Source organism: Eurosta solidaginis, chromosome 1 (genome assembly GCF_040869045.1).
Source record: "Eurosta solidaginis isolate ZX-2024a chromosome 1, ASM4086904v1, whole genome shotgun sequence".
NCBI lineage: Eukaryota > Metazoa > Arthropoda > Insecta > Diptera > Tephritidae > Eurosta > Eurosta solidaginis.
In genome coordinates, this window is record NC_090319.1 from 35,874,324 (window position 1) to 35,887,833 (window position 13,510).

The following is a 13,510-nucleotide window of genomic DNA, read 5'->3' on the forward strand; positions in this document are numbered from 1 at the left end:
AAAAATTGATTCACTTTACTATACAAACATTATGCAGCCAAATACAACTTTCAGAATAAATTCATACGGAGTATTTCTGAATACATCGGTGTAGTATAATATAGTAAATAAATCATGTTTTTATGGTGTTACATATACAGATTTATTTCGGATTGATTCATCTTACATTTAAAAATCAAAGCATTTTCAATTAGCAAAATTTATAAAACAAAGATGCATAGACATCTATTTCAGCTAGTTTCATCCCATTGAGTGTAATACGAGTCTGAACATATTGCCGTCAGCCCGTTAATAATATATATCATAACATCTCAGAAAATTAGAATTTCACATTACATCAGTTTACAATAAAAGGTACATATTTTTTTCTTTTTATTCCAAATTTGGTTCATATATACTAAATTCAATTAATGTATAACATTCAATCTACTCCGGTAAACAAACTTAAACATTCAATTTTCATATCCAAGTATACAAATAATTGCAGATTCGCTTATTAAAGATAAATTAAAGCGATCGCCATAGGTGTAAGAAAAAGCCATATCTATATTCACTGATAGCTCAAAATCGCTGTATCGCCCCATCATATCTGCTGTATAGAATCTCTTGTTAAAATAAAGCGATCGCTATAGCTAGCTATAAAAAATAGCCGTGATTCAAAAATAGCCATATCTATTTTCACTGATAGCTCAAAATCGCCATATCGTCCATCACTAATAACAATCAACAATTCAATCAATGGCTGTCCCCTTGAGAAGGTCATTATTTAATATCAGTAAACAACAAAAAAATCTTCAATCATTTGCCGGTAAGAAACCGTGGAGTGCTCGACCTTACATTTTCGAAACAACACAATTTCAAAGGAACCAAGAGTGTAATACCGCCTGTAAGAAGATGTCAAAAACTGCGTTGGTTATACTTGCGCCCGGCGCTGAGGAGATGGAATTCGTTATTGCCGCTGATGTACTCAGACGTGCTGGGGTAAGTGATTTATTTTTTGTTCTTGTATTTTTGTGCATTTTTTCTCTCAATTGAAAAGGTCAAAGTCACAGTTGCCGGTCTACAAAGTGATGAGGCGGTTAAATGTTCACGCGATGTTTGCATTGTCCCCGACACCTCCTTGGATACAGCCAAAGGTGGTATATACGATGTTATTGTCTTACCTGGTGGTCTAGGTGGTTCTAAAGCTATGGCCAAGAATGAAGCACTAGGTGCGCTACTCAAAGAACAAGAAGCAGCTGGACGAATTGTCGCCGCTATATGTGCTGCACCTACTGCACTCGTGGCGCACGGTATTGGTACGGGTAAAAGCCTAACATCATATCCCTCGGTTAAAGGACAACTGGAAGCAGCTTACAAGTATGTAAATAGATGTGTTAATGTACTTTCTCGAGGCGATTAACTTAACTGATTTCTTATTCGCAGGTATGTTGAAGGTCAGAATGTCGTACAAGATGGTAATTTGATAACCAGTCGTGGACCCGGTACTGCTTTTGAATTCGCTCTTAAGCTGGCGGAGGTATTGGCTGGCGAATCTAGAGCTAAAGAAGTAGCTAAGGGTATGCTGTTGGCGTAAAGATAAACGTGTGTTCTTCGTGAAACGGTTCTTCATATTGAACTAAAAACTAATATGCCTAGCTTTAAAAACGAATAAATGCTAATTTCCAAATTTTTAAGTAAAAAAAACTGTTTCTTCTGGTTAAGCATTTCAATGACTTCAACCGCTGGAATTTTGTTGTTGTTGTTGTAGCAGTGGAATGGGGTTACACTGAAATGACAGTCCTTGGTCGGGAAAAATCCCTAGTCGTTCCGGTACATAGAACCGACTGCCTTGGGAAGCGCCGCTGGAATTTTCTTTGTTGTCGGGAACGATTTATATGGCCACATTAAACCTTCAGGCCATCCTTCCCTCCCCACTCGCAAGTTCCATGAGGAGCTTGGGGTCGCCAGAACCTGTTAGTGAAACAGAATTCGCCGCGGATAGGTGAGGTTGACAATTGGGTTTGGAGAAGCGCTGGCAACCTGAGGGGTTGTAGATGCCTGCATAAGGTTTATCATTTGAATATTTTTTCCCTCGATTACTCCTAGTCGTTCCTTTGGCTTACATTAGCGTGCATGCTTCACCACACCGAAGGTCCTGGTTTCAACTCCCGGGCAATGCAACATCACAAATGTTTAAAGGTTTTTTGAATTAGCAAAAGAGAAGCCCCTCGACAGTAGTTTGGCAAACACTTCGAGTGTAGACGCCGTTCGGAGTCGGCATAAAACATGTAGCACCGTCCCGCCAATTTGCAAGAAAAAATTTTAAAGGAGCACGACACAAATTGGAAAGAAGTGTTTTTTGGTTTGGCATTGCGCAAGCCAGTCATAGGTGGAATAATACTTGTCTACAAATAATCTTCAACCTCCTTTTTTCCAAACGGTAGTCAGATCTTCGCATAAGTTGTTCACCAAACCAACCAATCAATCCAGTAGAGAATTTTTCAGATTATATTTTTACTTAATATACATATAAATCCTTCAGTGGAACAAAGTTCAAAAGTTTTATATCATAAGGATGAGCCTTGTTAGAAATATATTGCAGGAAAACTATGCTACCTCTCGATGTAATAATCACCACATACATATGTATACATTTTGATATAGCATTTGTTGTATGTCGAATAGAGGTTGTATTTGACGTAGTCGATCACCTTGTATAATAGGGTTTTTGTCTGAACAGTGCTTGAAAATTAGTAACAATAAAAATTGATTACGCGACATTGTTTTCCCCGGTATGTTGTTGTTGTTGTAGCGATAAGGTTACTCCACAACTTTGGCGAGTGTTATCGATGTGATGGTTCTTTGCCGGATACAGATCCGATACGCACCGGTAACAAAGCACTATTAAGGTACTAGCCGGACCATCTCGGGAACGATTTATATGACCACACGAAACCTTCAGGCCATCCCGAAGTTCAATGAGGAGCTTGGGGTCGCCAGAGCCTCGTCTGTTAGTGAAACGGGATTCTCCGCTGGAAGGTGAGGTTGACAATTGGGTTTGGGGAAGCTATATATTGCGCTGGCAACCTGAGAAGGTTGCGCTACACAGCCCCTTCAAGTATAGTATAGTAGAATAGCAAATTCTTGAACAAATAATCTCCAATAGATCCAAATCTCACCAAACTCATCCATAGAATAAGTCCCATAAGTTAATGGTAATTGTTTACTTTAGGGTACAACTGCTACAACTCGTCCAAAAATATCGGGTCAAAAGTCGCGTCTTGATCCCAGGACCACGAATCCGAAAGCGGAAATTAGAAATTGTATTTCTTTTCGGAGATATTTGCAAACAAAATCGAAAAATTTCATGTGGTTGTTGTAATTTTGATGATTTTGTTGTACCCACAAGAAAAACTGTGGGTAAAAGGGTTTTGCGCGGATATAGTTTTGGTCTCTAAACCGGTGTTGGACCCACCCAGGGTAATTTTTTATAAGCGCGGCCGAATGCCGCCAATACAGAAAGGTATTCTGCGCAAAAATACTATGGATTCCACCCCCGGTTTCGGAGCGCACCGGATATTTTTCGGTCTTGATCCCAGGACCACGAATCCGAAAGCGGAAATTAGAAATTTTATTTCTTTTCGGAGATATTTGCAAACAAAATCGAAAATTTTCATGTAGTTGTTGTAATTTTGATGATTTTGTGGTACCCACAAGATAAACTGTGGGTAAAAGTGTTTTGGTCTCTAAACCGGTGTTGGACCCACCCAGGGTAATTTTTTACAAGCGCGGCCGAATGCTGCCAATGCAGAAAGGTATTCGGCGCAAAAATACTATGGATCCCACCCCCGGTTTCGGAGCGCTCCGGTCCATTTTTCGGTTTTTTGGAAATATCTTTTCACAGAAATAAAATTCTTAGCTTTCGCTTTCGGATTCGTGATCCTGGGTCGAAAGCGCGTCTTTTGACACCTCTCCCGATATTTTTGGACGAGTTTTAGCAGTTGTACCCTAAAGTAAACAATTACCAAGTTTTTATTTGATGGGAAAATGTAGTAAGGTTACCGATTTTAGTTACTTGTGATGATAAGTTTGAGTTTTTAGGTATGGGCTTGTCTACCGTGACAATATTCAAAGCCCCTTAACCCAGGCGTCGTCGTAAGAAGCTAGGCTAGAGCAATAATTACATAATAATTTAATTTAGCTGTGACGACATGCTGCACTGCACTTCAAGCAAACATATTTCGAAAATACGAAAACGCGTTATTTTAGCTAGACAAAACAGACTATCCCATTCCTCTGGATGTTTTCGAACTGCCAAAATTTAGTTCAAGTTTGAGCGAGACAACCAGCTTAACAAAATGTCCTCCGTAATAAAAAAAGGAAATTTTTTAAATTTCTATTCATATTCTTCTCATATCTAACAGTAAAAAAAAACATTTAATTTTTTTACAGGATTTTTATTGTTGAAAATTTACTTATCTTAGACTGCAATAATATAAAATGTTTTTTAACAACTTTTCTTTGGAGAAAAAAAAGAATTTGTTAACTCTTTAAAAAAAACTTACCGAAACCAATTTAGTTCCAATGTTAAGTTATTTTTCACATTATTTCTTAGTACTTAGCTTAAATTGCCCTTTAAATACAGTTAGTTAATAAGTTTTAGCGCAGGCCGTTTCTTATGTTTTACATTTTTATTTGAAAAGAAATAATTTTCAAAGAAAATTTCAAATAAGATTTTTTAAAACAGAGAGAAAAAATTAAATACTTAAAAAAAATTTTTTTATTTACTTTAAAACGATCCTATTAGAAAAGAAAAAGTTTGAGAAGAAAACTATTTTCTTTCAAAACCTATTTAAAAAAAATTTCTTCGAAAAAAAATTTTTAGAAATATTTTGAAGACAAAAACATTTTTAAAGCATTTTAAGAACGAAAATTCAAAAAAAAATATTTTTCAATTAAGATTTTTTTAAACTATAGAAAAATTTAAATAATTACAAAGCATTTACTTTAAAAACGTTTTAAAAAAAGGAAAAAATTTTAAGTTTTTGGAAATAGCTTTTTTTCAAGTTATTTTGTAAAAAAATTATGCGCAAGAAAAGAGTTGTGAGAAAAAATCAAATGATTGTGATAAGAATGGAAAATAAAATTTTATTTGTGAAAAACTTACATAATTAAAAAAAAGTTTTGAGAAAAAATAATTTTCAAAAGGTTAGTGGAAAAACACGAAAATATTTCCGTAAAAAAAGAGCGAACAAAATATTTTTGAGAAAAGCATGAATATAGTTTTGAAAGACAACTAAGAATATTAAAAAACTTTGAGTGACACTTTTCAAAAATTTGTTGTATTGTTGTTTGTAACACATTTTTGTATGTTTTAGAAAGAGCTTAAAAAAAATTGCGTGTGACAAAAACACAGCACACCCTTTAGGTCGTAAACACAATTTCAAAAAGTTAAGAATTTTATATTAAACAAAAAATTTTGCAAATATTTAATGACAGTCAGTTTGTTTAGCAAACAAAAACAAAAAATAAGAAAAACAAATAAAAATTAAAAAACGACGGATATGTTTGATGCTAAAAAGTTCAAAAAAATTATTTTTGAGTATAAAGTATTTTGCAACCAAATATCTAAAAATTTGATGAAGAAAATATTTTTAAAAACGTTTTAAATTTTTACCAATATATTTCGGTTATGCACGATAACCGTCCTCAGGGTGAACTATAAACAAACAGAACACAAAATAACATATAATTTACATCAAACAACAATTAACAATTATTAACAAAACTTCTTAAACATTGAAAACATACAATTTTGACACGTCTTTCCCTTTGTACGTGGAGTTGTTAACTATTTTTGTTTTTTATTAGATGCCTATAGGAGAGCGCGGTGTTTGCTACATCTGTTTTTAGTGAATTCTTGTGTTAGTTGGTGTGTTTAGTATATGTAGCATTTCCAGTGTGAATCTCCTTCCATATTGTTGTTCTTGTTGAAGTACTATTGTTTTTTCGAAATTCGGGCAGTGCTTTCTCGTTGCACAATGGGTCATAAGTGCGGTTTTTTGGTTATTTATATTTAAATCATTACAATATTTAAAATCTTTGTTCTTTGTCGTTTCCGTTACACGGGATTTGATAAATAATGTTGCTTTTTTCCATTTGCGGTATTTTCGATTTAGTTTGGTTAAACATACTTTTTAAAGTGCTCATAGGTTTGTGTGCTATTTTAATATCTTCTTTATTATAGATGTCAGATGTTGATAGGCGCCCAGATAATATAGGTACATAAGTTAACGACTTGAATATTTTCGGGGTTTCCTCTCTACGTTGACTATTTTGTGATTTATGTATATCTTTTTAAGAGTTTTTATAATTTTATCAGGAAAATCATTGGCTTTTAACAATATATTTATTTCATTTTCTATGTCATTATGGTAAGTGTCATCTGTAATATTCATCATTCGTCTTATACAGCCCATTGCCGTATTTATGATAATGTTATAGACTTCTTATACCACATTAACTTCAGTTGATTTCCTCGTCGTATTACTATTGAATCTAGATAGGGTAATTTTCCGTCGTCCTCGAGTTCCGTAGTGAATTTAATATTTTTGTCAAAAGAATTTAGTGCGTCAAGTATGTTTTGTACCTCGTTTTCATTGATTATTGCAAAAAGATCGTCCACGGATTTAGTTAATAATCTTGGTTTTCGTGCTAATTTGTTCATCGCATTGTCCAACAGTTCTTCCATTACAATATTTGCAATTATTGGGGAGGTTGATGATCCCATAGGTAATCCTTTTAGTTGTGTATATATTGTTTCATTATATTTAAAATACCGATTATCTTTAATGCAGAACTTTAATATTTCTATGAACATTCTCTTAGGTATTTTCGTATATTTTTCTATTGTTGTCCACTTATTTCTTATTATGTCAAGTGCTAGATGTGTCGGTATACTAGAGAACAATGAAACTGCGTCAAAGGATATCATCTTTTCATCGTCATAAATATAAGAGTTATTGATCTTTTCTTTAAAGTCTTGTGTGTTCTTTATATTATATAATGAACTGGTGGTGACGTTTTTTAAAATATCTGCAACGTATTTGCAGATTGCGTGTGCTGGTGATCCCGTGGCCGAGCATATCGGTCTTAATGGTGTTCCTTCCTTGTGGATTTTCGGCGATCCATATATCCGTGGTGGTAGTGCCGTTGTAGTCGTAAGTTTATTTCTATCTGCCTTCGAAATTAATTCCATTTTAAAAAGTTCATCTACAAGACTATTAATTTTATTTTGTAATTTTAAAGTGGGATCTTGTCTCTGAATTCTATACATCGTCAGGTCATTTAATATTTCATCCATTTTATTGTTATAGTCATTGAGTTCCATTGCTACTGTTTTGTTTCCCTTGTCAGAAGTTAAAATACGAATAGTGTCATTTTTATTTAGAAATTTACGTGTCCGTCCCACTGTATCTAGTATTGCACGATCTATTACACTTTGCCGTGTTGTTGTTGTATGATCTTTTATCAATATTGCTAATTTTGTTCGCGCTTCCTCTTGTTGCTCTTTGGTTTTGTGTGTTTGTATTAAATTCTCACCGTCAGCTATGTATTTGAATAATGGAAAGCTCTTATTTTCTATTGGGATCGCGAACTTTGGACCCTTCGATAATAGAGCTTTTATATCAGCTGGAAATTCTACTTTGGTTTTGTAAATTATATGTTATTTTGTATTCTGTTTGTTTATAGTTCACCCTGAGGACGGTTATCGTGCATAACAGAAATATATTGGTAAAAATTTAAAACATCTTTGTTTTATTTTCCAAAACATCAGACCTCAAGCCGGCAAATAAAAACTTATGAAATAGAAAGGTCGCCAAACTAATATTTATTTTTAAAAATAATTTAAATAAAAATTTTGTATTTTTTACAACAAAAAAAAATTATTTTTAAAATAAAAAAACAAATAAATAAAACAAATTTTAAAAATATGTATATAAACAAAAATCAAAAAACCTCGGAAATATTTGATGACAAAATGTTTTAAATATGTATTTTGAGAATAAAGTATTTTGCGAAAATATTAAAATATCTATAAAAAAACAATTTCGAAAAACAAATAAAAAATATTAATAAAACGAACTTTGAAAATTTTTGAAAAAAAAATTAAAAATGTACGGAATTGTTTGAAAGCAAAAAGCAGTTTGAGAAATAAGTAGTTTGAAAACGAAAACTAAAAAGAATGTATGGAAAGAAGTACTTTTGAAAACTTATTTTAAAAAAAATTCTACGTTTGCTTTTTTTAGCAAAACTCGAATAATTTTGTTTTAAAAAAAAATATTAAAATTTTGAAAATAAAAATTGGCTTAAAATTACATAATTTTATTTCAACAATATTTTGTTTTACAATTTCGTTGAACCTAAGTCTAATCGTCTTTGCTTTATTTAAAATTTAAATTAAAGCATTTTATTCAATACATTTATTACATTAAATATTTTTGCAAAATTTAGTATACGTGCGTATTCGATTTTCGAAAATGTGTCATCAATATTTATTTACTTTTCCTTACAGCAGCATGTCAATCTAATGTATGCCAAAGCCGAAATTAAAGTATTACTTTCTAAAAATAATTTGTTTTCATTTTCCATTTTCAAAAAATTTTCGTTATTAGCGCCTTTTTGATTACTTTCTTTTTTTGTTTTTTTTTTTTTTTTGTTTTAAACTTATATTACGCTTTGCGTAATGCCAAAATTATTTATTTCTTTTTTCTATTTATCTTATGCCAAAATGTATATAGATAATATTTCTATAATATTCTTTTAATTAAATTTTTTTTATTTTGATATATGACCACGAACTGCGCTGCGCTTTAAAATAGTTATATGTCTAGGAAAGGTTTTAAATTTGTTTGTTTTTTTTTTTTTTTTTTGAATTGAACGTTTAGAAATTAAATTAATTTTTAATTGTTTTTTTTTTTTAACTTTTTTATTTCAGCCAATTTTTAAGATATCTCGTTCAATTTCCACTAAATTTCATTTGTTCTCAAATACAATTATTTTATTTAAAATTTTTTTGTTATTTTTTTAATTACCTTGCGTGTATAAAAATATCAAAAGATTTGCTTTAAGATTTTCTTTTTGTGTTTTTTTTTTTCACTACGCATATTTCTTTTTTTATACTTAAAAGTTTTAGCCAGTTTTGAGTACATTAAGTACCGTTTGTAGTGCATTATAAATAATTGTTTATGAAAACTCGCACATGGTATCGTACAATTTAAAATAGTGAAATTTCTTGAAATGTATTGCAGCAACCACTTTATGCATGCATAGTAGAACCATTCCCCTCATTCAAATGCCATCTCTTTGGTCTCTTTCACGTAAAAATGGCTCACTCTGTAACAAATATCGCACCTTAAGAAATTTTACTTCAAAAATTATTATTCAATGTGAGTAGTGCGCGCTTTGTATTATATTTGAAATGATTTCGTAGAGTACTTTCGAAAGTTAAAAAATCGAATTTGTAGTTCATAAATGTCTAATTATTTTCCAAAATAAAAATTAAAAAATTTAATTTTCGAAGTTGAAAATATTTTCGAAAAAATACAAGTGAATATTTTTGAGGTATTTGTGCCGAAACCGAACCAAAAATAGTTGAATCCAAGCGTTAAAAATAAACTAGTATTTAAACATTTTTAAAAATCCTACTCCCGCCTTTTAGTTCCTAGTAACCGAATATTATGCTTTTTGAAAATTTCGTTCCAAATCATAGCGTGTATTTTTGTAGAATTTAAATTAAAAGAAACAAGTATCATTTCTCTTTAAGGAGTATGGGCCATTACTCTATATTGCTTTATACAAAATTCATTAGAAATGTGAAATATCGAAATCGTAGTTTTTAATTTTTAAACTATTTGTCGAATTATTATCCAAAAATAATTTTTTTAAATTCAAATTTGAGTAGAAACCAGTACAATTTTCTCACTTGTTAAGGCCCAACCAAAATGAGCCAAACCTCAGCCGATTTCGTAGAAACCGCCTAAATTTTCGAAGTTCACGTGAAAAATTACTTACGGACGCTTCCCGATTTTCGGGCCAAAACCGAACTAAAAACAGTAGAAGCCAAGCGTAAAAAATAAACTGATATTTCAACTTTTTCAAAAATTCTTTTTCATTCTTTTCGTAAACAAAATCTAATTCTTACGTTATCTTTCACCAAATAATATTCTTTTTTAAAAATTTCCGTCGAAATCATAGTGTGTGCTGTTAGGGAACTTAATTTTCTTCTTTTCTGCTTCCTTTCTCTCCTACGCGTTTTGTTATGGTTTAGTACCATCTTCAAGGAGTATGAGCCGATACGCTTTATTGCGTTTCGAAAACAATTTATTTCTCATTTGCAAAAAAAGGTCATAATTTGAATTTGCGTCGCATTTTCATTATCATAGCAGCAAAAGTAACGTTCCATTAAGTAGGCAAAACATTGATTCCAATCAGCTTTTTTCTAATTAAAATATAATTTAACAAATTTTATAAAAAGGAAAAATTCGAAAAAGTTGCTTTCAAAATTAAAACTTGCGTTATTTTACCAATAAAAATTAATTTTTTGAAAATGTTTCAAATAATTTTAAGCCTCTGCCCGGTCCGAAAAATTCGTCAGGAGTTTTTATAGAATGAATAGGGACAGCCTTTTTAAAAATCTTGGAGATCCCAAAATTTTTCAAAAATATCAATTTATGATTTTTGTAGAGTTTGTGTCAAAAAAATGTGAGTTCAATGGATACTGAAACTATTTTCCGTCATCCCTTGTCTAATTTATTACCACATGAAACCTTCTTGGCCATAACGCCCTCCCACCCCCTAGATCAATAAGGAACTTGGGGTCACCAGAGCCTCGACTGTTAAAGAAAGGATTCGCCACGGGTAGGTGAGGTTGACAATGGGGTTGGAGAAGCTATAAATTGCGCTGTCAACCCATTGAAAGGGTTGCGCTACACAACCCCTTGAATCAATTTGGTATTTTAGTCGCCTCTAACGTCATACCTGCCGCGAGTATATTCACAGTAGAGATATACGCCGCCGATAAACGCCGCCGCCGATTTTGGTCGTTTTTCGCACGCCGCCGCCGAATGTCAAAAATATCGGCGTGGCGGCACGGCGTCCGGCGCGTTACTATATTTTCTACTCGTTTAAGACTGTTTAGGCCATTTATTGTTCATGTCGAAAATTGGTCGAATATGGTCGAAAGTGGTATCAACGGATGCGCATCACTGCCAGTTATAAGAAACTAATTGCGAAATTTAACTCTTTATTACTATTCAAAAGTTATTTAAAATAACAGGCGCTTTCGATGTCAGCTTAACACGGACTTTCCATCACCCAATTCAGTAAGTTATTAAAACGAAATACTAAAAGAAAAGTTATATAATAAATTTATATGCTCACTTTGCATTTTTGAAAAAATTAATAATGAACAATTAATTCAAATAAAATGACCCAAGGCGAACATGTTTTTAAACTGTCCTCAAGAATATGCGAAATCAGTGATGCAAAATCCTTTAGTAGGTTCTAGGGGCATAAACACTCTTTTGAAATTATTCTTACTTCATACTTAAGTTGTGGATATATGTACATATGAGAAGGGTTTGAAAAATCGCTTGGACTTACATTCAAACATCTGTTGTTTATTTGCGAAACTATGCAATAGCGTCTGAAATGTTAATTTTGATTTTCACACTTCATCCTTCAACACCCAAGTCTCCCGGTTTGACATTTCCTAAAGTTGGCGGCCCTATCCAAACCTATTCCCTTGGAGTGAATCACATTGATTATAGCCTATCAACCAAGTTTAAATATCACCTGCACGTTACGGCTCCTTTTACAATTGTGAATACGTAGGCACATATATCTACCAGGTGAGGCTTTGTCCTTCGCAAGAACACTCAAAGTGGTGAAGCAAAAGCTTTCCCAAGACAGTGGAACTAATGACCGTGTGTGATACTACCCTAACGTAGTGGACAGTCGAACTTGTCTGAAAACTGAAGCTACGCGGTCATCCATAATGAGCTCCCATATCGTAAGGCCGGAAAACAGTAGTTAACAACTTTCAACTTAAAATCCGTCGACTTTCATTCTAAATTTGATTTTTCGAAGACTATTGAAATCAATGTTGTGAACACAAACGTCTGCAATCTTTGGTCTACATTTTTAAAATTTTATCCAGGGTCCTTGTAAAATTTTAATTATGTAGATACGCCGAGGATTATAAAGATTTTCACCCATGACGCAATGACATCCACTTTGACTGCTTATGATTTCGAGGGCGGCATCTTTGGCCGAATAGTCACTCCCTAACGTTTCAAAGTGTAGCTCGGCAGCATAGCGCAACAAAATCATCCGTTGGAAAGTCTTCGGAGCTACACCTAGAGCTTCTAGGAAAGTGACGTCGACGAAGGTATGAGTTCGAAGTCGCAGTCGTATAGCTTCTGTACTGGCATATGGTGTGAGGCTCAGGAGGCGTGGTAGCGACTGGTGGTAGGGATTCCTACTGTTCGAACATCGGAAATTTTAGCTCTTAAACACAGCCGAAAAAACTGGAGGCGCCCTGTGCCACGATAGTCATGAGTATTAATAGACCATACATAGCAACCCTAAGTCGCCTTTATGCGTGACCGCCAAGGAGCGACAAATGATTTAAGGAAATCGTGTTCGCGACGATGTGAAACTACGCTTTGCACGAGATATACAGGCAAAAGTGTGACTATTTTGTGTATCTCCATTTCTTTTCACCAGACGCAGCAGTACCAATTCCAAAGAAGGTTCGAAGCCTCTCTGGAGCATGCGAACGAGGGACAATCCCTTCGCAAGGAGCTACTCCTGAAAATTTTTGAACGGTCTGCGAGATTTTGATGCAAAAACCCCGGATCTTTCCGAAATGGCCAACACGTTGATTTCCTTAAATACATATAAACAAAAACTTTCCTAAATATTATTTTTTTAAATAGAAAAATCAAGCTTTTAAAGTAAGAACACCGGCGTACGCCGGCGCGCCGCCTTCGCCGCCGCCGCCGGTATATAATAGAGCCTACGCCGCCGCCTAACCGCTGGATCGTATAACTATTTTCGCATTAATAATGAATTTCTTGTCGTAACTGATCGGAATGAAATACATTTGGCCAAATGCATAAAATAACTAAACGCATTTTTCAAAGCAATCACTTGAAATCTCAATTTAATTTTTAAGTGATTCCTATCAAAAATATACTTTATTATATTTATGCATATGGCCCAATGCCTAGTGGATCCACTAGATTTCTAAATTTGAAATGTATTTTCAAATAATGTTCAAATTTTCGAATTTCGGAAAATGTCTTGACTTCTGTTTGTAGAGTCCAATATAACTTACATTTAAATTCTCGGTTTTATTTACGATTTACTGGCATGCTTATGATTGCAAAATTTCGAACTTAATTTCTATAGCAAATTTGTATTACAGCTGGATCTGTTTCAAAATAGAAAGCAATCAAACTGA

The 13,510-nt window shown here is 33.2% G+C and overlaps 1 protein-coding gene across 1 annotated transcript; it reads left to right on the plus strand.

Moving 5' to 3' along the window:
• Positions 1 to 712: 712 nt before the first annotated feature.
• dj-1beta lies at positions 713 to 1,730 on the plus strand. The gene is made up of 3 exons (XM_067786291.1): positions 713 to 981; positions 1,040 to 1,359; positions 1,426 to 1,730. The coding sequence occupies exons 1-3, from the start codon at positions 739 to 741 to the stop codon at positions 1,574 to 1,576; spliced, it is 714 nt and encodes a 237-aa protein (XP_067642392.1). The 5' UTR covers positions 713 to 738; the 3' UTR covers positions 1,577 to 1,730.
• Positions 1,731 to 13,510: the final 11,780 nt, after the last annotated feature.

What these genes read in the sequence shown, in the direction of transcription:
- dj-1beta (XM_067786291.1), top strand. Translation starts at nt 739, where the DNA reads ATGGCTGTCCCCTTGAGAAGGTCATTATTTAATATCAGTAAACAACAA. An exon ending in ATGTACTCAGACGTGCTGGG is followed by an intron (nt 982 to 1,039) that starts GTAAGTGATTTA and finishes TCAATTGAAAAG; the next exon opens with GTCAAAGTCACAGTTGCCGG. An exon ending in CAACTGGAAGCAGCTTACAA is followed by an intron (nt 1,360 to 1,425) that starts GTATGTAAATAG and finishes TCTTATTCGCAG; the next exon opens with GTATGTTGAAGGTCAGAATG.